At 54.5% G+C, this 25,659-nt stretch overlaps 1 protein-coding gene across 3 annotated transcripts in view; it reads left to right on the top strand.

The window, feature by feature from the left end:
- The first annotated feature begins 1,046 nt into the window (after window positions 1–1,046).
- Window positions 1,047–25,659, top strand: part of heatr6 (HEAT repeat containing 6) — an 80,061-nt gene continuing 55,448 nt past the window's right edge. Inside the window, exons 1-5 of one of the 3 annotated variants that reach the window (XM_055941392.1) lie at window positions 1,047–1,447; window positions 8,754–8,861; window positions 10,139–10,279; window positions 10,361–10,476; window positions 16,252–16,366. In XM_055941392.1, the coding sequence (XP_055797367.1) occupies window positions 1,154–1,447; window positions 8,754–8,861; window positions 10,139–10,279; window positions 10,361–10,476; window positions 16,252–16,366 (774 nt within the window). In that variant the 5' untranslated portion in view covers window positions 1,047–1,153. Of the gene's footprint in view, window positions 1,448–8,753; window positions 8,862–9,905; window positions 9,932–10,138; window positions 10,284–10,360; window positions 10,477–16,251; window positions 16,367–25,659 lie in introns of those variants that run through there. The other 2 variants (XM_055941394.1, XM_055941393.1) reach the window with 2 other exon arrangements.

The raw sequence follows: 25,659 nt of genomic DNA, 5'->3' as shown, positions 1-25,659 counted from the left end.
CGTACATCAGCTAATATCTCGAAGTGCTGTACAGAAACCCAGCCTAAAACCCCAAACAGAAAGCAATGCAGGTGTAGAAGCACGGTGGCTAGGAAAAACTCCCTAGAAAGGCTAGAACCTAGGAAGAAATCTGGAGAGGAACCAGGCTATGAGGGGTGGCCAGTCCTCTTCTGGCTGTGCCGGGTGGAGATTATAACAGAACATGGCCAAGATGTTCAAATGTTCATAAATGACCAGCAGGGACAAATAATAATAATCACAGTAGTTGTTGAGGGTGCAGCAAGTCAGCACCTCAGGAGTAAATGTCAGTTGGCTTTTCATAGCCGATCATTAAGAGTATCTCTACCGCTCCTGCTGTCTCTAGAGAGTTGAAAACAGCAGGTCTGGGACAGGTAGCACGTCCGGTGAACAGGTCAAGGTTCCATAGCCGATCATTAAGAGTATCTCTACCGCTCCTGCTGTCTCTAGAGAGTTGAAAACAGCAGGTCTGGGACAGGTAGCACGTCCGGTGAACAGGTCAGGGTTCCATAACCGCAGGCAGAACAGTTGACCAGGTGGACTGTGGACAGCAAGGAGTCATCAGGCCAGGTAGTCCTGAGACATGGTCCTGGGGCTCAGGTCCTCCGAGAGAGAGAATTAGAGAGAGCATACTGCTGCTCACTGCTTTTCTGAGCTGCTTCAAGACATCAGAAGCAGTGGAACTCCATCAACCAGGAACTGACACATCACTACATTTTGAAAGAGACCGATTCTTGTTTATAATAAAAAAAAGTAATATTTCAAATATCTTATTAATATTACATATAAATAGTAACCTGTGCACTGGATATACATTTGTGAAAACGGTTCAAGATTAGATATGGTGGATTTAAAATAGCCAATATAAAACAGCTCTGGGTTTATTCTTTCTGGGATTAGAAGCTGCGCAGAACAGGAAACCGCCAGTCTATTTCACTTTAGAGGAACAGGACTAATGAAGAGAATTGAATGCGGGCCGTGACTGGCCTCACACTCCATAACAGTAAGTTGCGCTGTGTGCACCTTAACACTTGGATGCGATCCACCAACCCCCGAAGAAGAAGAAGAAAAGGGAAACCACGCTTTGACCTGCCAACCCCGGATGTACCATTGCAGCAGAGTTTTTCCCTGAAAGATGGCTGCCAGAGAAACGTTGTCACCAGGCTCTAGTCCTCCAATGTCTTCCAGCCTAGCCGGTATTAACGACGGTGTGTCAGTAGCGCTATCACCAGATGCGGTCCCGTTCAGCCCGCTGGCTCCGGGGGACCGGGAGGAGATGGGTTCGGTGGCGGCGCAGTTCTCCCACTACGCATCCAAGCTCGTCTCCCTGCGAGCCGGAGATTCAGGCAGCCTGAAGACACAACTCAACCTGCTGTTCGACCAACTCATCTCTGAAAACTACAGCCCGACCCACAACATACGACCTGAGGTACAGTAGCTGTCATGAAGCTATGGACATGTTAACTTTAAACTTAGACAGTGAGCTTGCTAGCTACTGGGATTTTGGAAAGTCAATATTGCTTCAAATGGACAATTTTGGACCATTTGCATTTGAAGTTTGTTAAGGAAGAGGTTTCAAAGCAGCCAGTTTAACTAAAGCCCGTGGCAACGTGTTTCTGTCCTGAAGGCTTCAATACCTTACCTTAACCTACGTGATTTAACCGGAAATGTTTGGCATCCATTACTCGTTGTTACAGTTTGGTGTCGTGCAGAGAATATTCGACCAGCCTCGGTGATACTATCTTCTTCTGCATTGTCCAAACGTGTTATCTTTTTAAAATGTCCTGTTGCATTACCCGTTAGGATGTCCACCCCCCCTACGGTGCTCAGGATGCGTTAACCGTTAGGATGTCCACCCCCACGGTGCTCAGGGTGCGTTACCCGTTAGGATGTCCACCCCCACGGTGCTCAGGATGCGTTAACCGTTAGGTTGTCCACCCCCCCTCCCACGGTGCTCAGGGTGCGTTACCTGTGAGGCTGTCCAAACCCTCTCAGGGTGCGTTACCCGTGAGGCTGTCCAAACCCCCCCACGGTGCTCAGGGTGCGTTACCCGTGAGGCTGTCCAAACCCCCCCACGGTGCTCAGGGTGCGTTACCCGTGAGGCTGTCCAACCCCCCTCAGGGTGCGTTACCCGTGAGGCTGTCCAAACCCCCTCAGGGTGCGTTACCCGTGAGGCTGTCCAACCCCCCCACGGTGCTCAGGGTGCGTTACCCGTGAGGCTGTCCAACCCCCCTCAGGGTGCGTTACCCGTGAGGCTGTCCAAACCCCCTCAGGGTGCGTTACCCGTGAGGCTGTCCAACCCCCCCACGGTGCTCAGGGTGCGTTACCCGTGAGGCTGTCCAAACCCCCCCACGGTGCTCAGGGTGCGTTACCCGTGAGGCTGTCCAACCCCCCCACGGTGCTCAGGGTGCGTTACCCGTGAGGCTGTCCAACCCCCCCACGGTGCTCAGGGTGCGTTACCCGTGAGGCTGTCCAAACCCCCCCACGGTGCTCAGGGTGCGTTACCCGTGAGGCTGTCCAAACCCCCCCACGGTGCTCAGGGTGCGTTACCCGTGAGGCTGTCCAACCCCCCTCAGGGTGCGTTACCCGTGAGGCTGTCCAAACCCCCTCAGGGTGCGTTACCCGTGAGGCTGTCCAACCCCCCCACGGTGCTCAGGGTGCGTTACCCGTGAGGCTGTCCAACCCCCCCACGGTGCTCAGGGTGCGTTACCCGTGAGGCTGTCCAAACCCCCCCACGGTGCTCAGGGTGCGTTACCCGTGAGGCTGTCCAAACCCCCCCACGGTGCTCAGGGTGCGTTACCCGTGAGGCTGTCCAACCCCCCTCAGGGTGCGTTACCCGTGAGGCTGTCCAAACCCCCTCAGGGTGCGTTACCCGTGAGGCTGTCCAACCCCCCCACGGTGCTCAGGGTGCGTTACCCGTGAGGCTGTCCAACCCCCCTCAGGGTGCGTTACCCGTGAGGCTGTCCAAACCCCCTCAGGGTGCGTTACCCGTGAGGCTGTCCAACCCCCCCACGGTGCTCAGGGTGCGTTACCCGTGAGGCTGTCCAAACCCCCCCACGGTGCTCAGGGTGCGTTACCCGTGAGGCTGTCCAACCCCCCCACGGTGCTCAGGGTGCGTTACCCGTGAGGCTGTCCAACCCCCCCACGGTGCTCAGGGTGCGTTACCCGTGAGGCTGTCCAACCCCCCCACGGTGCTCAGGGTGCGTTACCCGTGAGGCTGTCCAACCCCCCCACGGTGCTCAGGGTGCGTTACCCGTGAGGCTGTCCAACCCCCCCACGGTGCTCAGGGTGCGTTACCCGTGAGGCTGTCCAAACCCCCCCACGGTGCTCAGGGTGCGTTACCCGTGAGGCTGTCCAACCCCCCTCAGGGTGCGTTACCCGTGAGGCTGTCCAAACCCCCTCAGGGTGCGTTACCCGTGAGGCTGTCCAACCCCCCCACGGTGCTCAGGGTGCGCTACCCGTGAGGCTGTCCAAACCCCCCCACGGTGCTCAGGGTGCGTTACCCGTGAGGCTGTCCAACCCCCCCACGGTGCTCAGGGTGCGTTACCCGTGAGGCTGTCCAACCCCCCCACGGTGCTCAGGGTGCGTTACCCGTGAGGCTGTCCAACCCCCCCACGGTGCTCAGGGTGCGTTACCCGTGAGGCTGTCCAAACCCCCCCACGGTGCTCAGGGTGCGTTACCCGTGAGGCTGTCCAACCCCCCCCACGGTGCTCAGGGTGCGTTACCCGTGAGGCTGTCCAACCCCCCCGCGGTGCTCAGGGTGCGTTACCCGTGAGGCTGTCCAACCCCCCCGCGGTGCTCAGGGTGCGTTACCCGTGAGGCTGTCCAACCCCCCCGCGGTGCTCAGGGTGCGTTACCCGTGAGGCTGTCCAACCCCCCCGCGGTGCTCAGGGTGCGTTACCCGTGAGGCTGTCCAACCCCCCCACGGTGCTCAGGGTGCGTTACCCGTGAGGCTGTCCAACCCCCCCCACGGTGCTCAGGGTGCGTTACCCGTGAGGCTGTCCAACCCCCCCACGGTGCTCAGGGTGCGTTACCCGTGAGGCTGTCCAACCCCCCCACGGTGCTCAGGGTGCGTTACCCGTGAGGCTGTCCAACCCCCCCACGGTGCTCAGGGTGCGTTACCCGTGAGGCTGTCCAACCCCCCCACGGTGCTCAGGGTGCGTTACCCGTGAGGCTGTCCAACCCCCCCACGGTGCTCAGGGTGCGTTACCCGTGAGGCTGTCCAACCCCCCCCACGGTGCTCAGGGTGCGTTACCCGTGAGGCTGTCCAAACCCTCTCAGGGTGCGTTACCCGTGAGGCTGTCCAAACCCTCTCAGGGTGCGTTACCCGTGAGGCTGTCCAACCCCCCCACGGTGCTCAGGGTGCGTTACCCGTGAGGCTGTCCAACCCCCCCCACGGTGCTCAGGGTGCGTTACCCGTGAGGCTGTCCAACCCCCCCACGGTGCTCAGGGTGCGTTACCCGTGAGGCTGTCCAACCCCCCCCACGGTGCTCAGGGTGCGTTACCCGTGAGGCTGTCCAACCCCCCCACGGTGCTCAGGGTGCGTTACCCGTGAGGCTGTCCAACCCCCCCACGGTGCTCAGGGTGCGTTACCCGTGAGGCTGTCCAACCCCCCCACGGTGCTCAGGGTGCGTTACCCGTGAGGCTGTCCAACCCCCCCACGGTGCTCAGGGTGCGTTACCCGTGAGGCTGTCCAACCCCCCCACGGTGCTCAGGGTGCGTTACCCGTGAGGCTGTCCAACCCCCCCACGGTGCTCAGGGTGCGTTACCCGTGAGGCTGTCCAACCCCCCCACGGTGCTCAGGGTGCGTTACCCGTGAGGCTGTCCAACCCCCCCACGGTGCTCAGGGTGCGTTACCCGTGAGGCTGTCCAACCCCCCCCACGGTGCTCAGGGTGCGTTACCCGTGAGGCTGTCCAACCCCCCCACGGTGCTCAGGGTGCGTTACCCGTGAGGCTGTCCAAACCCTCTCAGGGTGCGTTACCCGTGAGGCTGTCCAAACCCTCTCAGGGTGCGTTACCCGTGAGGCTGTCCAAACCCCCCACGGTGCTCAGGGTGCGTTACCCGTGAGGCTGTCCAACCCCCCCCCCCACCCCCCCCCCCACGGTGCTCAGGGATGCGTTACCCGTGAGGCTGTCCACCCCCACCCACGGTGCTCAGGGTGCGTTACCCGTGAGGCTAATTCACCCTGAAATGGCATCGTGGTGGATCCAATAGAACACTAGAGAAATGGCATCGTGGTGGATCCAATAGAACACTAGAGAAATGGCATCGTGGTGGATCCAATAGAACACTAGAGAAATGGCATCGCGGTGGATCCAATAGAACAGCAGAGAAATGGCATCGCGGTGGATCCAATAGAACAGCAGAGAAATGGCATCGCGGTGGATCCAATAGAACAGTCGAGAAATGGCATCGCGGTGGATCCAATAGAACAGCAGAGAAATGGCATCGTGGTGGATCCAGTCTAAAGTTTGGACACACCTACTCATTCCAGGGTTTTTCTTTATCTTTACTATTTTCTACATTGTAGAATAATAGTGAAGACATCAAAACTATGAAATAACACGTATGGAATCATGTAGTAACCAAAAAAGTGTTGAACAAATCAAAATATACTTTATAATTTAAGATTCTTCAAGTAGCCACCCTTTTCCTTGATGACAGCTTTGCACACTCTTGGCATTCTCTCAACCAGCTTCACCTGGAAGGCTTTTCCAACAGTCTTGAAGGAGTTCCCACATATGCTGAGCACTTGTTGGCTGCTTTTCCTTCACTCTGCGGTCCAACTCATCCCAAACCATCTCAATTGGGTTGAGGTCGGGTGATTGTGGAGGCCATCTGATGCAGCACTCCATCACTCTCCTTCTTGGTCAAATATCCCTTACATAGCCTGGAGGTGTGTATTGGGTCATTGTCCTGTTGAAAAACAAATGATAGTCCCACTAAGCCCAAACCAGATGGGATGGAGTATCACTGCAGAATGCTGTGGTAGCCATGCTGGTTAAGTGTGCCTTGAATTCTAAATAATCACACTCAGTGTCACCAGCAAAGCACCATCACACCACCTCCTCCATGCTTCACGGTGGGAACCACACCACCTCCTCCATGCTTCACGGTGGGAACCACACCACCTCCTCCATGCTTCACGGTGGGAACCACACCACCACCTCCATGCTTCACGGTGGGAACCACACCACCACCTCCATGCTTCACGGTGGGAACCACACCACCTCCTCCATGCTTCACGGTGGGAACCACACCACCACCTCCATGCTTCACGGTGGGAACCACACCACCACCTCCATGCTTCACGGTGGGAACCACACCACCACCTCCATGCTTCACGGTGGGAACCACACCACCACCTCCATGCTTCACGGTGGGAACCACACCACCACCTCCATGCTTCACGGTGGGAACCACACCACCACCTCCATGCTTCACGGTGGGAACCACACCACCACCTCCATGCTTCACGGTGGGAACCACACCACCACCTCCATGCTTCACGGTGGGAACCACACCACCACCTCCATGCTTCACGGTGGGAACCACACCACCACCTCCATGCTTCACGGTGGGAACCACACCACCACCTCCATGCTTCACGGTGGGAACCACACCACCTCCTCCATGCTTCACGGTGGGAACCACACCACCACCTCCATGCTTCACGGTGGGAACCATACCACCACCTCCATGCTTCACGGTGGGAACCACACCACCTCCTCCATGCTTCACGGTGGGAACCACACCACCTCCTCCATGCTTCACGGCGGGAACCACACCTGGGGACATCATCCGTTCATCTACTCTGCGTCTCACAAAGACACAGCGGTTGGAACCAAAAATCTCAAATTTGGAGGCATCAGACCAAAGGACATATTGGGCTCCCGAGTGGCGCAGCTGTCTACAGCACTGCATCTCAGTGCCAGAGGTGTCACTACAGATCCTGGTTTGATTCCAGGCTCTATCACAACCGGCCGTGATTGGGAGTCCCATAGGGCGGCACACAATTGGCCCAGTGTTGTCCGGGTTTGGCTTGGGGTAGGTCGTCATTGTAAATAAGAATTTGTTCTTAACTGACTTGCCTAGTTAAAGGTTACATTTTTTAAAATCCATCGATCTAATGTCCATTTCTCGTGTTTCTTGGCCCGATTCCCGCAGTCTCTGAACAGTTGATGTTGAGATGTGTCTGTTACTTGAACTCTGTGATGCATTTATTTGGGCTGCAATTTCTGAGGCTGGTAACTCTAATGAATTTATCCTCTGCAATAGAGGTAACTCTGGGTCTTCCTTTCCTGTGGCGGTCCTCATGAGCCAGTTTCATCATATCCTCTGCAATAGAGGTAACTCTGGGTCTTCCTTTCCTGTGGCGGTCCTCATGAGCCAGTTTCATCATATCCTCTGCAGCAGAGGTAACTCTGGGTCTTCCTTTCCTGTGGCGGTCCTCATGAGAGCCAGTTTCATCATATCCTCTGCAGCAGAGGTAACTCTGGGTCTTCCTTTCCTGTGGCGGTCCTCATGAGCCAGTTTCATCATATCCTCTGCAGCAGAGGTAACTCTGGGTCTTCCTTTCCTGTGGCGGTCCTCATGAGCCAGTTTCATCATATCCTCTGCAGCAGAGGTAACTCTGGGTCTTCCTTTCCTGTGGCGGTCCTCATGAGAGCCAGTTTCATCATATCCTCTGCAGCAGAGGTAACTCTGGGTCTTCCTTTCCTGTGGCGGTCCTCATGAGAGCCAGTTTCATCATATCCTCTGCAGCTGAGGTAACTCTGGGTCTTCCTTTCCTGTGGCGGTCCTCATGAGAGCCAGTTTCATCATAGCGCTTGATGGTTTTTTTACTGCACTTGAAGAAACTTTCAAAGTTCGTGAAATGTTCGTTATTGACTGAACATGTCTTAAAGTAATGATGGACTGTAATTGTCATTTTAGCTGTTCTTGCCATAATATGGACTTGGTCTTTTTTATCTTCTGTATACCACCCTTACCTTGTGACAACACAACTGATTGGCTCAAACACATTAAGAAGGAAAGAAATTCCACAAATGTACTTTTAGCAAGGCACACCTGTTAATTGAAATGCATTCCAGGTGACTACCTCATGAAGCTGGTTGAGAGTGCCAAGAGTGTGCAAAGCTGTCATCAAGGCAAAGCGTGGCTACTTTTAAGAGTCTAAAATATATTTTATATTAAACAACGTAATAATGCCGATGTGTGCATACTAACAGGTGTTTATATGGTTCTGCGCATGTGCCAGGTAATAGGAATTTCAGCTTTAGTACCGGCGGTTGAGTCGGGTAAACAATATTTTACTTTGGATATTTTGTCTCAAATTTCGAGCAGCTGAAGGACCAGCCGCATAGACAACAGGTGGAATAAGTTTAAATGTAAAATGAGTAAACATTCTGGCTTGTAAGGCGCATGTCCAGGGTTCTGCAGCGCTTGACTGTCAAGACTTGTTCAGTCTGATTTACTAGACGAGTAGCAAAGCTCATGTTGGCTGTAATAGGGATCGTTTCTGGTCCCCCCCCAAAAGTGCACTTGTTCACGTCCTCTTATCTAATTTGAAAGGAAATGACTGGTATATGATGATGGAACATCCTGCAGGACATGCCTCCACCAATCCCATGCTTTTAGATTTGTAGGAAGTAGTAAACAAGTGTACACTTAAGGAGAAAGGAGATGTTTTTGGGACCTTCTGCTTACTGGTTGTCTGGTTGTCTGTTGACAGGAAGTGTGTGCGCTGCTCATCCACGTGACCCGTCTGGTTCCTCTCAGCCAGGAGCACTTGGTCGTCAAGCTATGTCAGCTTACACACCACCTCCTCAACCAGCTACAGGTATCCCCCCCCCACACACACCACCTCCTCAACCAGCTACAGGTATCCCCCCCCCAACACACACCACCTCCTCAACCAGCTACAGGTATCCCCCCCCCTCCCCAACACACACCACCTCCTCAACCAGCTACAGGTATCCCCCCCCCCCCAACACACACCACCTCCTCAACCAGCTACAGGTATCCCCCCCAACACACACCACCTCCTCAACCAGCTACAGGTATCCCCCCCCCTCCCCAACACACACCACCTCCTCAACCAGCTACAGGTATCCCCCCCCCCCCAACACACACCACCTCCTCAACCAGCTACAGGTATCCCCCCCCCACACACACCACCTCCTCAACCAGCTACAGGTATCCCCCCCCCCCCCCAACACACACCACCTCCTCAACCAGCTACAGGTATCCCCCCCCCCCCCCAACACACACCACCTCCTCAACCAGCTACAGGTATCCCCCCCAACACACACCACCTCCTCAACCAGCTACAGGTATCCCCCCCCCCCCAACACACACCTCCTCCTCAACCAGCTACAGGTATCCCCCCCCCCACACACACCACCTCCTCAACCAGCTACAGGTATCCCCCCCCCCCCCCCCAACACACACCACCTCCTCAACCAGCTACAGGTATCCCCCCCAACACACACCACCTCCTCAACCAGCTACAGGTATCCCCCCCAACACACACCACCTCCTCAACCAGCTACAGGTATCCCCCCCCCCCCAACACACACCACCTCCTCAACCAGCTACAGGTATCCCCCCCCCCAACACACACCACCTCCTCAACCAGCTACAGGTATCCCCCCCCCCCCAACACACACCACCTCCTCAACCAGCTACAGGTATCCCCCCCCCCAACACACACCACCTCCTCAACCAGCTACAGGTATCCCCCCCCCCAACACACACCACCTCCTCAACCAGCTACAGGTATCCCCCCCCCCAACACACACCACCTCCTCAACCAGCTACAGGTATCCCCCCCCCCAACACACACCACCTCCTCAACCAGCTACAGGTATCCCCCCCCCCAACACACACCACCTCCTCAACCAGCTACAGGTATCCCCCCCCCCCCCCCCAGCTACAGGTACCCCCCCCCCCCCACCAGCTACAGGTATCCCCCCCCCCCCACCAGCTACAGGTACCCCCCCCCCCCCCAGCTACAGGTACCCCCCCCCCCCACCAGCTACAGGTATCCCCCCCCCCCCCACCAGCTACAGGTACCCCCTCTCTACTCTCTGTAACCGTGTGTGTGTGTGTGTGTAGGTGATAGTGGACGAGCAGACGCTGGATGTGTGTGTGTGTTACGTGGTCCGTGCGCTGGCTGTGTGTAGTCTCTGGACTCACATTGAGGTGCTGCAGGCGTTGTCTACTCTGATCTATGGAAACGGTCCTCGCTGCAACCGGGTAGGTAGGTTGGGGGGGAGGGGAGGGTGAGGTGTGTGTGTGTGTGAAGGGTGTGGGATGAGCTTGTTCTCTCTGTTGCAGCACCTGAGTGAGTTGCTAGGTGATGGTGGAGTCCTGCGTCTCTATAGCGACCCGTCTCAGCCAGACATGGAGCTGCGTCGTGTTGCTCTCAGCTGTTTGAATAACCTCTGTCTGGGGTAGGACCCATACTATACTATACTATACTAACCTCTGTCTGGGGTAGGACCCATACTATACTATACTATACTAACCTCTGTCTGGGGTAGGACCCATACTATACTATACTATACTAACCTCTGTCTGGGGTAGGACCCATACTATACTATACTATACTAACCTCTGTCTGGGGTAGGACCCATACTATACTATACTATACTAACCTCTGTCTGGGGTAGGACCCATACTATACTATACTATACTAACCTCTGTCTGGGGTAGGACTCATACTATGCTATACTATACTAACCTCTGTCTGGGGTAGGACCCATACTATACTATACTAACCTCTGTCAAGGGTAGGACCCATACTATACTATACTATACTAACCTCTGTCAAGGGTAGGACCCATACTATACTATACTATACTAACCTCTGTCAAGGGTAGGACCCATACTATACTATACTAACCTCTGTCTGGGGTAGGACCCATACTATACTATACTAACCTCTGTCTGGGGTAGGACCCATACTATACTATACTAACCTCTGTCTGGGGTAGGGCCCATACTATACTATACTATACTATACTAACCTCTGTCTGGGGTAGGACCCATACTATACTATACTATACTAACCTCTGTCTGGGGTAGGACCCATACTATACTATACTAACCTCTGTCAAGGGTAGGACCCATACTATACTATACTATACTAACCTCTGTCAAGGGTAGGACCCATACTATACTATACTATACTAACCTCTGTCTGGGGTAGGACCCATACTATACTATACTAACCTCTGTCTGGGGTAGGACCCATACTATACTATACTAACCTCTGTCAAGGGTAGGACCCATACTATACTATACTATACTAACCTCTGTCTGGGGTAGGACCCATACTATACTATACTAACCTCTGTCTGGGGTAGGACCCATACTATACTATACTAACCTCTGTCTGGGGTAGGACTCATACTATACTATACTATACTAACCTCTGTCTGGGGTAGGACTCACACTATACTATACTATACTAACCTCTGTCTGGGGTAGGACCCATACTATACTATACTAACCTCTGTCTGGGGTAGGACCCATACTATACTATACTAACCTCTGTCTGGGGTAGGGCCCATACTATACTATACTATACTATACTAACCTCTGTCTGGGGTAGGGCCCATACTATACTATACTATACTATACTAACCTCTGTCTGGGGTAGGACTCATACCATACTATACCATACTATACTACCCTCTGTCTGGGGTAGGACTCACTCACACACACCACATCATACTATACTATACTATACTAACCTCTGTCTGGGGTAGGACCCATACTATGCTATACTATACTAACCTCTGTCTGGGGTAGGACCCATACTATACTATACTATACTAACCTCTGTCTGGGGTAGGACCCATACTATACTATACTATACTAACCTCTGTCTGAGGTAGGACTCATACTATACTATACTATACTAACCTCTGTCTGGGGTAGGGCCCATACTATACTATACTAACCTCTGTCTGGGGTAGGACCCATACTATACTATACTATACTAACCTCTGTCTGGGGTAGGACCCATACTATACTATACTATACTAACCTCTGTCTGAGGTAGGACTCATACTATACTATACTATACTAACCTCTGTCTGGGGTAGGGCCCATACTATACTATACTATACTAACCTCTGTCTGGGGTAGGGCCCATACTATACTATACTATACTATACTAACCTCTGTCTGGGGTAGGACTCATACCATACTATACCATACTATACTACCCTCTGTCTGGGGTAGGACTCACTCACACACACCACATCATACTATACTATACTAACCTCTGTCTGGGGTAGGACCCATACTATGCTATACTATACTAACCTCTGTCTGAGGTAGGACTCATACTATACTATACTATACTAACCTCTGTCTGGGGTAGGACTCATACTATACTATACTATACTAACCTCTGTCTGGGGTAGGACTCATACTATACTATACTAACCTCTGTCTGGGGTAGGACTCATACTATGCTATACTATACTAACCTCTGTCTGGGGTAGGACCCATACTATACTATACTATACTAACCTCTGTCTGAGGTAGGACTCATACTATACTATACTATACTACCCTCTGTCTGGGGTAGGACTCACACACACCACATCATACTATACTATACTAACCTCTGTCTGGGGTAGGACTCATACCATACTATACCATACTATACTACCCTCTGTCTGGGGTAGGACTCACTCACACACACCACATCATACTATACTATACTAACCTCTGTCTGGGGTAGGACCCATACTATGCTATACTATACTAACCTCTGTCTGGGGTAGGACTCATACTATACTATACTAACCTCTGTCTGGGGTAGGACCCATACTCTACTATACTATACTAACCTCTGTCTGGGGTAGGACCCATACTATACTATACTAACCTCTGTCTGTGGTAGGACCATTACTATACTATACTATACTAACCTCTGTCTGGGGTAGGACTCATACTATACTAACCTCTGTCTGGGGTAGGACTCATACTATACTATACTATACTATACTAACCTCTGTCTGGGGTAGGACTCATACTATACTATACTAACCTCTGTCTGGGGTAGGACCCATACTATACTATACTAACCTCTGTCTGGGGTAGGACCCATACTATACTATACTATACTAACCTCTGTCTGAGGTAGGACTCATACTATACTATACTATACTAACCTCTGTCTGGGGTAGGACTCATACTATACTATACTATACTAACCTCTGTCTGGGGTAGGACTCATACTATACTATACTATACTAACCTCTGTCTGAGGTAGGACTCATACTATACTATACTATACTAACCTCTGTCTGGGGTAGGACTCATACTATACTATACTATACTAACCTCTGTCTGGGGTAGGACTCATACTATACTATACTATACTAACCTCTGTCTGGGGTAGGACTCACTCACACACACCACATCATACTATACTATACTATACTAACCTCTGTCTGGGGTAGGACTCATACTATACTATACTATACTAACCTCTGTCTGGGGTAGGACTCATACTATACTATACTATACTAACCTCTGTCTGAGGTAGGACTCATACTATACTATACTATACTAACCTCTGTCTGGGGTAGGACTCATACTATACTATACTATACTAACCTCTGTCTGGGGTAGGACTCATACTATACTATACTATACTAACCTCTGTCTGGGGTAGGACTCACTCACACACACCACATCATACTATACTATACTATACTAACCTCTGTCTGGGGTAGGACTCATACTATACTATACTAACCTCTGTCTGGGGTAGGACCCATACTATGCTATACTATACTAACCTCTGTCTGAGGTAGGACTCATACTATACTATACTATACTAACCTCTGTCTGGGGTAGGACTCATACTATACTATACTATACTAACCTCTGTCTGGGGTAGGACTCATACTATACTATACTAACCTCTGTCTGGGGTAGGACTCATACTATGCTATACTATACTAACCTCTGTCTGGGGTAGGACCCATACTATACTATACTATACTAACCTCTGTCTGAGGTAGGACTCATACTATACTATACTATACTACCCTCTGTCTGGGGTAGGACTCACACACACCACATCATACTATACTATACTATACTAACCTCTGTCTGGGGTAGGACTCATACCATACTATACCATACTATACTACCCTCTGTCTGGGGTAGGACTCACTCACACACACCACATCATACTATACTATACTAACCTCTGTCTGGGGTAGGACCCATACTATGCTATACTATACTAACCTCTGTCTGGGGTAGGACTCATACTATACTATACTAACCTCTGTCTGGGGTAGGACCCATACTATACTATACTATACTAACCTCTGTCTGGGGTAGGACCCATACTATACTATACTAACCTCTGTCTGTGGTAGGACCATTACTATACTATACTATACTAACCTCTGTCTGGGGTAGGACTCATACTATACTAACCTCTGTCTGGGGTAGGACTCATACTATACTATACTATACTATACTAACCTCTGTCTGGGGTAGGACTCATACTATACTATACTAACCTCTGTCTGGGGTAGGACCCATACTATACTATACTAACCTCTGTCTGGGGTAGGACCCATACTATACTATACTATACTAACCTCTGTCTGAGGTAGGACTCATACTATACTATACTAACCTCTGTCTGGGGTAGGACTCATACTATACTATACTATACTAACCTCTGTCTGGGGTAGGACTCATACTATACTATACTATACTAACCTCTGTCTGAGGTAGGACTCATACTATACTATACTATACTAACCTCTGTCTGGGGTAGGACTCATACTATACTATACTATACTAACCTCTGTCTGGGGTAGGACTCATACTATACTATACTATACTAACCTCTGTCTGGGGTAGGACTCACTCACACACACCACATCATACTATACTATACTATACTAACCTCTGTCTGGGGTAGGACTCATACTATACTATACTATACTAACCTCTGTCTGGGGTAGGACTCATACTATACTATACTATACTAACCTCTGTCTGAGGTAGGACTCATACTATACTATACTATACTAACCTCTGTCTGGGGTAGGACTCATACTATACTATACTATACTAACCTCTGTCTGGGGTAGGACTCATACTATACTATACTATACTAACCTCTGTCTGGGGTAGGACTCACTCACACACACCACATCATACTATACTATACTATACTAACCTCTGTCTGGGGTAGGACTCATACTATACTATACTAACCTCTGTCTGGGGTAGGACCCATACTATGCTATACTATACTAACCTCTGTCTGAGGTAGGACTCATACTATACTATACTATACTAACCTCTGTCTGGGGTAGGACTCATACTATACTATACTATACTAACCTCTGTCTGGGGTAGGACTCATACTATACTATACTAACCTCTGTCTGGGGTAGGACTCATACTATGCTATACTATACTAACCTCTGTCTGGGGTAGGACCCATACTATACTATACTATACTAACCTCTGTCTGAGGTAGGACTCATACTATACTATACTATACTACCCTCTGTCTGGGGTAGGACTCACACACACCACATCATACTATACTATACTAACCTCTGTCTGGGGTAGGACTCATACCATACTATACCATACTATACTACCCTCTGTCTGGGGTAGGACTCACTCACACACACCACATCATACTATACTATACTAACCTCTGTCTGGGGTAGGACCCATACTATGCTATACTATACTAACCTCTGTCTGGGGTAGGACTCATACTATACTAACCTCTGTCTGGGGTAGGACCCATACTATACTATACTATACTAACCTCTGTCTGGGGTAGGACCCATACTATACTATACTAACCTCTGTCTGTGGTAGGACCATTACTATACTATACTATACTAACCTCTGTCTGGGGTAGGACTCATACTATACTAACCTCTGTCTGGGGTAGGACTCATACTATACTATACTATACTATACTAACCTCTGTCTGGGGTAGGACTCATACTATACTATACTAACCTCTGTCTGGGGTAGGACCCATACTATACTATACTAACCTCTGTCTGGGGTAGGACTCACACACACCATACCACACCACACCATACCATGTCACACCCCACCATACCGCACCCCACCAGACCATGTCACACACATCTATCTGTTTGCTGGCGTTGTACACTGTGTTGACTGTGTAATGTGTGTAGTGTCCCAGGCCAGGCGCCCCTTGAAGACCCGTACAGGAGTGTGTGTTTCAGAGTCTTCCTGCAGACGCTCCAGTCACCCAGACCCCCGGACGCTGAAGAACTGCTCTACTGCACGGTACACACAGACACCACACTAACCCAGACCCTAACCCCTAACCCAGACCCTAGGGTTTAGTAGCGGGGACCTTAACCCAGACCCTATCCCCCTAACCCTATCCCCCCTAACCCTATCCCCCCAGACCCTTATCCCCCTAACCCAGACCCTATCCCCCCTAACCCTAACCCTATCCCCCCAGACCCTATTCTCCCAGACCCTATCCCCTCTAACCCAGACCCTATCCCCCCTATCCCCCTAACCCAGACCCCCCTAACCCAGACCCTATCCCCCCCCTAACCCAGACCCTATCCCCCCTATCCCCCCTAACCCAGACCCTATCCCCCTAACCCAGACCCTATCCCCCCTATCCCCCCTAACCCTATCCCCCCAGACCCTATCCCCTCTAACCCAGACCCTATCCCCCCTATCCCCCTAACCCAGACCCTATCCCCCCTAACCCAGACCCTATCCCCCTAACCCAGACCCTATCCCCCCTATCCCCTCTAACCCAGACCCTATCCCCCCTAACCCAGACCCTATCCCCCTAACCCAGACCCTATCCCCCCTAACCCAGACCCTATCCCCCCTATCCCCCCTAACCCAGACACCCCAGACCCTATCCACCCTAACCCAGACCCTATCCCCCCCTAACCCAAACCCAGACCCCCCTAACCCTATCCCCCCTAACCCAGACCCCCCTAACCCTATCCCCCCTAACCCAGACCCTAACCCCCCTAACCCAGACCCTAACCCCCCTAACCCAGACCCTATCCCCGATAACCCAGACCCTAACCCCCCCTAACACAGACCCTAACCCAGACCCTATCCCCCCTAACCCAGACCCTATCCCCGATAAGCCAGACCCTATCCCCCCTAACCCAGACCCTAACCCAGACCCTATCCCCCCTAACCCAGACCCTAACCCCCTAACCCAGACCCTATCCCCCTAACCCAGACCCTATCCCCCCTAACCCAGAACCCCCCAGACCCTATCCCCTCTAACCCAGACCCTATCCCCCCCCTAACCCAGACCCTATCCCCCCCCTAACCCAGACCCTATCCCCCCCCTAACCCAGACCCTAACCCTAACCCCCCTAACCCAGACCCTATCCCCCCTAACCCAGACCCCCCCAGACCCTATCCCCCCTAACCCAGACCCTATCCCCCCAGACCCTATCCCCTCTAACCCAGACCCTATCCCCCCTAACCCAGACCCTAACCCAGACCCTAACCCAGACCCTAACCCAGACCCTAACCCAGACCCTAACCCAGACCCTATCCCCCCTAACCCAGACCCTAACCCCCCTAACCCAGACCCTATCCCCCCTAACCCAGACCCTATCCCCCCTAACCCAGACCCTATCCCCCCTAACCCAGACCCTATCCCCCCTAACCCAGACCCTATCCCCCCTAACCCAGACCCTAACCCCCTAACCCAGACCCTAACCCCCTAACCCAGACCCTAACCCCCTAACCCAGACCCTAACCCCCTAACCCTGACCCTAACCCCCTAACCCAGACCCTATCCCCCTAACCCAGACCCTAACCCCCCCTAACCCAGACCCTAACCCCCTAACCCAGACCTTATCCCCTCTAACCCAGACCCTAACCCCCCTAACCCTATCCCCCCTAACCCAGACCCTATCCCCCCAGACCCTATCCCCCCAGACCCTATCCCCTCTAACCCAGACCCTATCCCCCCTATCCCCCCTAACCCAGACCCCCCAGACCCTATCCCCCCTAACCCAGACCCTATCCCCCCCCCCTAACCCAGACCCTATCCCCCCCCTAACCCAGACCCTAACCCAGACCCTATCCCCCCTAACCCAGACCCTATCCCCCCCCTAACCCAGACCCTAACCCAGACCCTATCCCCCCTAACCCAGACCCTATCCCCCCTAACCCAGACCCTAACCCCCCTAACCCAGACCCTAACCCCCCCTAACCCAGACCCTAACCCTATCCCCCCTAACCCAGATCCTATCCCCTCTAACCCAGACCCTAACCCCCCTAACCCTATCCCCCCTAACCCAGACCCTATCCCCCCCTAACCCAGACCCAGACCCTATCCCCTCTAACCCAGACCCTATCCCCCCTAACCCTAACCCTATCCCCCCTAACCCAGACCCTAACCCAGACCCCCCAGACCCTATCCCCTCTAACCCAGACCCTATCCCCCCTATCCCCCCTAACCCAGACCCCCCAGACCCTAACTCCCCTAACCCAGACCCTAACCCTATCCCCCCCTAACCCAGACCCTATCCCCCCCTAACCCAGACCCTATCCCCTCTAACCCAGACCCTATCCCCCCTAACCCTATCCCCCCTAACCCTATCTCCCCCTAACCCTATCCCCCCCTAACCCAGACCCTATCCCCCCTAACCCTATCCCCCCTAACCCAGACCCTATCTCCCCTAACCCTACCCCCCCTAACCCAGACCCTATCCCCCCTAACCCTATCCCCCCCTATCCCAGACCCTAACCCAGACCCTAACCCCCCTAACCCTAACCCTATCCCCCCTAACCCAGACCCTAACCCTATCCCCCCCTAACCCAGACCCTAACCCAGACCCTAACCCTATCTTCCCTAACCCTATCCCCCCTAACCCAGACCCTAACCCTATCCCAGACCCTATCCCCCCCTAACCCAGACCCTATCCCCCCTAACCCAGACCCTATCCCCCCTAACCCAGACCCTATCCCCCCTAACCCAGACCCTAACTCCCCTAACCCTATCCCCCCTAACCCTATCCCCCCTAACCCTATCCCCCCTAACCCTATCCCCCCTAACCCTATCCCCCCTAACCCAGACCCTAACCCCCCCTAGCCCAGACCCTAACCCCCCCTAGCCCAGACCCTAACCCCCCCTAACCCAGACCCTAACTCCCCTATCCCAGACCCTAACTCCCCTATCCCAGACCCTAACTCCCCTAACCCAGACCCTAACTCCCCTAACCCAGACCCTAACTCCCCTAACCCAGACCCTAACTCCCCTAACCCAGACCCTAACTCCCCTAACCCAGACCCTAACTCCCCTAACCCAGACCCTAACTCCCCTAACCCAGACCCTAACTCCCCTAACCCAGACCCTAACTCCCCTAACCCAGACCCTAACCCCCCCTAATCCAGACCCTAACCCCCCCTAATCCAGACCCTAACCCCCCCTAATCCAGACCCTAACCCCCCCTAATCCAGACCCTAACCCCCCCTATCCCAGACCCTAACCCCCCCTATCCCAGACCCTAACCCCCCCTAACCCAGACCCTAACTCCCCTAACCCAGACCCAGACCCTATCCCCCCTATCCCAGACCCTAACCCCCCTAACCCAGACCCTATCCCCCCCTAACCCAGACCCTATCCCCCCTAACCCAGACCCTAACCCTATACCCCCTAACCCAGACCCTATCCCCCCTAACCCAGACCCTATCCCCCCCTAACCCAGACCCTATCCCCCCTATCCCAGACCCTATCCCCCCCTAACCCAGACCCTATCCCCCCCTAACCCAGACCCTAACCCAGACCCAGACCCTATCCCCCCTAACCCAGACCCTAACCCTATACCCCCTATCCCAGACCCTATCCCCCCCTAACCCAGACCCTAACCCAGACCCTAACCCTATCCCCCCTAACCCAGACCCTATCCCCCCTAACCCAGACCCTATCCCCCCTAACCCAGACCCTATCCCCCCTAACCCAGACCCTATCCCCCCTATCCCAGACCCTATCCCCCCTAACCCAGACCCTATCCCCCCTAACCCAGACCCTATACCCCCTAACCCAGACCCTAACCCTATACCCCCTAACCCAGACCCTAACCCCCCCTAACCCAGACCCTAACCCCCCCTAACCCAGACCCTAACCCCCCCTAACCCAGACCCTAACCCCCCCTAACCCAGACCCTATCCCTATACGGAGAGTTACATGGTATTCCCGACCAACCCGGCGCTAACAGTATTTCCTGCCATGATGAGGGGGGTGGCGGGGGGGTGGCAGGCAATGCAAATAGTCTGGAGTCTTACGGCTTGGGGGGTAGAAGCTGTTTAGAAGCCTCTTGGACCTAGGCTTGGCGCTCCGGTACCGCTTGCCGTGCGGTAGCAGAGAGAACGGTCCATGACTAGGGTGACTGGTGTCTTTTACCATTTTTAGGGCCTTCCTACTTATGTACATTTTATTTAAAAAATTATATATATTAGACGTTTTTGCTAAACTTGTTTTTGCTTTGTTATTATGTGGTATTGTGTTTAGGATGTATTTTCAATTTAATCCATTTTAGAGTAAGGCTGTAACGGAACAAAATGTGGACAATGTCAAAGGGTTGAATACTTTCCGAATGCACAGTATATGCTTTATGTGTGTGGAGCTGAGGTGGTACGGTATGTACGTGTAGGCAGGGGGACCAGGGAGCTGAGGTGGTACGGTATGTACGTGTAGGCAGGGGGACCAGGGAGCTGAGGTGGTACGGTATGTACGTGTAGGCAGGGGGACCAGGGAGCTGAGGTGGTACGGTATGTACGTGTAGGCAGGGGGACCAGGGAGCTGAGGTGGTACGGTATGTAACGTGTAGGCAGGGGGACCAGGGAGCTGAGGTGGTACGGTATGTACGTGTAGGCAGGGGGACCAGGGAGCTGAGGTGGTACGGTATGTACGTGTAGGCAGGGGGACCAGGGAGCTGAGGTGGTACGGTATGTACGTGTAGGCAGGGGGACCAGGGAGCTGAGGTGGTACGGTATGTACGTGTAGGCAGGGGGACCAGGGAGCTGAGGTGGTACGGTATGTACGTGTAGGCAGGGGGACCAGGGAGCTGAGGTGGTACGGTATGTACGTGTAGGCAGGGGGACCAGGGAGCTGAGGTGGTACGGTATGTACGTGTAGGCAGGGGGACCAGGGAGCTGAGGTGGTACGGTATGTACGTGTAGGCAGGGGGACCAGGGAGCTGAGGTGGTACGGTATGTACGTGTAGGCAGGGGGACCAGGGAGCTGAGGTGGTACGGTATGTACGTGTAGGCAGGGGGACCAGGGAGCTGAGGTGGTACGGTATGTACGTGTAGGCAGGGGGACCAGGGAGCTGAGGTGGTACGGTATGTACGTGTAGGCAGGGGGACCAGGGAGCTGAGGTGGTACGGTATGTACGTGTAGGCAGGGGGACCAGGGAGCTGAGGTGGTACGGTATGTACGTGTAGGCAGGGGGACCAGGGAGCTGAGGTGGTACGGTATGTACGTGTAGGCAGGGGGACCAGGGAGCTGAGGTGGTACGGTATGTACGTGTAGGCAGGGGGACCAGGGAGCTGAGGTGGTACGGTATGTACGTGTAGGCAGGGGGACCAGGGAGCTGAGGTGGTACGGTATGTACGTGTAGGCAGGGGGACCAGGGAGCTGAGGTGGTACGGTATGTACGTGTAGGCAGGGGGACCAGGGAGCTGAGGTGGTACGGTATGTACGTGTAGGCAGGGGGACCAGGGAGCTGAGGTGGTACGGTATGTACGTGTAGGCAGGGGGACCAGGGAGCTGAGGTGGTACGGTATGTACGTGTAGGCAGGGGGGCCAGGGAGCTGAGGTGGTACGGTATGTACGTGTAGGCAGGGGGACCAGGGAGCTGAGGTGGTACGGTATGTACGTGTAGGCAGGGGGACCAGGGAGCTGAGGTGGTACGGTATGTACGTGTAGGCAGGGGGACCAGGGAGCTGAGGTGGTACGTGTAGGCAGGGGGACCAGGGAGCTGAGGTGGTACGGTGTGTACGTGTAGGCAGGGGGACCAGGGAGCTGAGGTGGTACGGTATGTAACGTGTAGGCAGGGGGACCAGGGAGCTGAGGTGGTACGGTATGTACGTGTAGGCAGGGGGACCAGGGAGCTGAGGTGGTACGGTATGTACGTGTAGGCAGGGGGACCAGGGAGCTGAGGTGGTACGGTATGTACGTGTAGGCAGGGGGACCAGGGAGCTGAGGTGGTACGGTATGTACGTGTAGGCAGGGGGACCAGGGAGCTGAGGTGGTACGGTATGTACGTGTAGGCAGGGGGACCAGGGAGCTGAGGTGGTACGGTATGTACGTGTAGGCAGGGGGACCAGGGAGCTGAGGTGGTACGGTATGTACGTGTAGGCAGGGGGACCAGGGAGCTGAGGTGGTACGGTATGTACGTGTAGGCAGGGGGACCAGGGAGCTGAGGTGGTACGGTTGTCGTGTAGGCAGGGGGACCAGGGAGCTGAGGTGGTACGGTATGTACGTGTAGGCAGGGGGACCAGGGAGCTGAGGTGGTACGGTATGTACGTGTAGGCAGGGGGACCAGGGAGCTGAGGTGGTACGGTATGTACGTGTAGGCAGGGGTACCAGGGAGCTGAGGGGGTACGGTATGTACGTGTAGGCAGGGGGACCAGGGAGCTGAGGTGGTACGTGTAGGCAGGGGGACCAGGGAGCTGAGGTGGTACGTGTAGGCAGGGGGACCAGGGAGCTGAGGTGGTACGGTATGTACGTGTAGGCAGGGGGACCAGGGAGCTGAGGTGGTACGGTATGTACGTGTAGGCAGGGGGACCAGGGAGCTGAGGTGGTACGGTATGTACGTGTAGGCAGGGGGACCAGGGAGCTGAGGTGGTACGGTATGTACGTGTAGGCAGGGGGACCAGGGAGCTGAGGTGGTACGGTATGTACGTGTAGGCAGGGGGACCAGGGAGCTGAGGTGGTACGGTATGTACGTGTAGGCAGGGGGACCAGGGAGCTGAGGTGGTACGGTATGTACGTGTAGGCAGGGGGACCAGGGAGCTGAGGTGGTACGGTATGTACGTGTAGGCAGGGGGACCAGGGAGCTGAGGTGGTACGGTATGTACGTGTAGGCAGGGGGACCAGGGAGCTGAGGTGGTACGGTATGTACGTGTAGGCAGGGGGACCAGGGAGCTGAGGTGGTACGGTATGTACGTGTAGGCAGGGGGACCAGGGAGCTGAGGTGGTACGGTATGTACGTGTAGGCAGGGGGACCAGGGAGCTGAGGTGGTACGGTATGTACGTGTAGGCAGGGGGACCAGGGAGCTGAGGTGGTACGGTATGTACGTGTAGGCAGGGGGACCAGGGAGCTGAGGTGGTACGGTATGTACGTGTAGGCAGGGGGACCAGGGAGCTGAGGTGGTACGGTATGTACGTGTAGGCAGGGGGACCAGGGAGCTGAGGTGGTACGGTATGTACGTGTAGGCAGGGGGACCAGGGAGCTGAGGTGGTACGGTATGTACGTGTAGGCAGGGGGACCAGGGAGCTGAGGTGGTACGGTATGTACGTGTAGGCAGGGGGACCAGGGAGCTGAGGTGGTACGGTATGTACGTGTAGGCAGGGGGACCAGGGAGCTGAGGTGGTACGGTATGTACGTGTAGGCAGGGGGACCAGGGAGCTGAGGTGGTACGGTATGTACGTGTAGGCAGGGGGACCAGGGAGCTGAGGTGGTACGGTATGTACGTGTAGGCAGGGGGACCAGGGAGCTGAGGTGGTACGGTATGTACGTGTAGGCAGGGGGACCAGGGAGCTGAGGTGGTACGGTATGTACGTGTAGGCAGGGGGACCAGGGAGCTGAGGTGGTACGGTATGTACGTGTAGGCAGGGGGACCAGGGAGCTGAGGTGGTACGGTATGTACGTGTAGGCAGGGGGACCAGGGAGCTGAGGTGGTACGGTATGTACGTGTAGGCAGGGGGACCAGGGAGCTGAGGTGGTACGGTATGTACGTGTAGGCAGGGGGACCAGGGAGCTGAGGTGGTACGGTATGTACGTGTAGGCAGGGGGACCAGGGAGCTGAGGTGGTACGGTATGTACGTGTAGGCAGGGGGACCAGGGAGCTGAGGTGGTACGGTATGTACGTGTAGGCAGGGGGACCAGGGAGCTGAGGTGGTACGGTATGTACGTGTAGGCAGGGGGACCAGGGAGCTGAGGTGGTACGGTATGTACGTGTAGGCAGGGGGACCAGGGAGCTGAGGTGGTACGGTATGTACGTGTAGGCAGGGGGACCAGGGAGCTGAGGTGGTACGGTATGTACGTGTAGGCAGGGGGACCAGGGAGCTGAGGTGGTACGGTATGTACGTGTAGGCAGGGGGACCAGGGAGCTGAGGTGGTACGGTATGTACGTGTAGGCAGGGGGACCAGGGAGCTGAGGTGGTACGGTATGTACGTGTAGGCAGGGGGACCAGGGAGCTGAGGTGGTACGGTATGTACGTGTAGGCAGGGGGACCAGGGAGCTGAGGTGGTACGGTATGTACGTGTAGGCAGGGGGACCAGGGAGCTGAGGTGGTACGGTATGTACGTGTAGGCAGGGGGACCAGGGAGCTGAGGTGGTACGGTATGTACGTGTAGGCAGGGGGACCAGGGAGCTGAGGTGGTACGGTATGTACGTGTAGGCAGGGGGACCAGGGAGCTGAGGTGGTACGGTATGTACGTGTAGGCAGGGGGACCAGGGAGCTGAGGTGGTACGGTATGTACGTGTAGGCAGGGGGACCAGGGAGCTGAGGTGGTACGGTATGTACGTGTAGGCAGGGGGACCAGGGAGCTGAGGTGGTACGGTATGTACGTGTAGGCAGGGGGACCAGGGAGCTGAGGTGGTACGGTATGTACGTGTAGGCAGGGGGACCAGGGAGCTGAGGTGGTACGGTATGTACGTGTAGGCAGGGGGACCAGGGAGCTGAGGTGGTACGGTATGTACGTGTAGGCAGGGGGACCAGGGAGCTGAGGTGGTACGTGTAGGCAGGGGGACCAGGGAGCTGAGGTGGTACGGTGTGTACGTGTAGGCAGGGGGACCAGGGAGCTGAGGTGGTACGGTATGTAACGTGTAGGCAGGGGGACCAGGGAGCTGAGGTGGTACGGTATGTACGTGTAGGCAGGGGGACCAGGGAGCTGAGGTGGTACGGTATGTACGTGTAGGCAGGGGGACCAGGGAGCTGAGGTGGTACGGTATGTACGTGTAGGCAGGGGGACCAGGGAGCTGAGGTGGTACGGTATGTACGTGTAGGCAGGGGGACCAGGGAGCTGAGGTGGTACGGTATGTACGTGTAGGCAGAGGGACCAGGGAGCTGAGGTGGTACGGTATGTACGTGTAGGCAGGGGGACCAGGGAGCTGAGGTGGTACGGTATGTAACGTGTAGGCAGGGGGACCAGGGAGCTGAGGTGGTACGGTATGTACGTGTAGGCAGGGGGACCAGGGAGCTGAGGTGGTACGGTATGTACGTGTAGGCAGGGGGACCAGGGAGCTGAGGTGGTACGGTATGTACGTGTAGGCAGGGGGACCAGGGAGCTGAGGTGGTACGGTATGTACGTGTAGGCAGAGGGACCAGGGAGCTGAGGTGGTAC

This window comes from Salvelinus fontinalis, chromosome 13 (assembly GCF_029448725.1).
Source record: "Salvelinus fontinalis isolate EN_2023a chromosome 13, ASM2944872v1, whole genome shotgun sequence".
NCBI lineage: Eukaryota > Metazoa > Chordata > Actinopteri > Salmoniformes > Salmonidae > Salvelinus > Salvelinus fontinalis.
The sequence above is the reverse complement of the archived record's forward strand: the minus strand, read 5'-3'. Positions and strand labels throughout refer to the sequence as shown.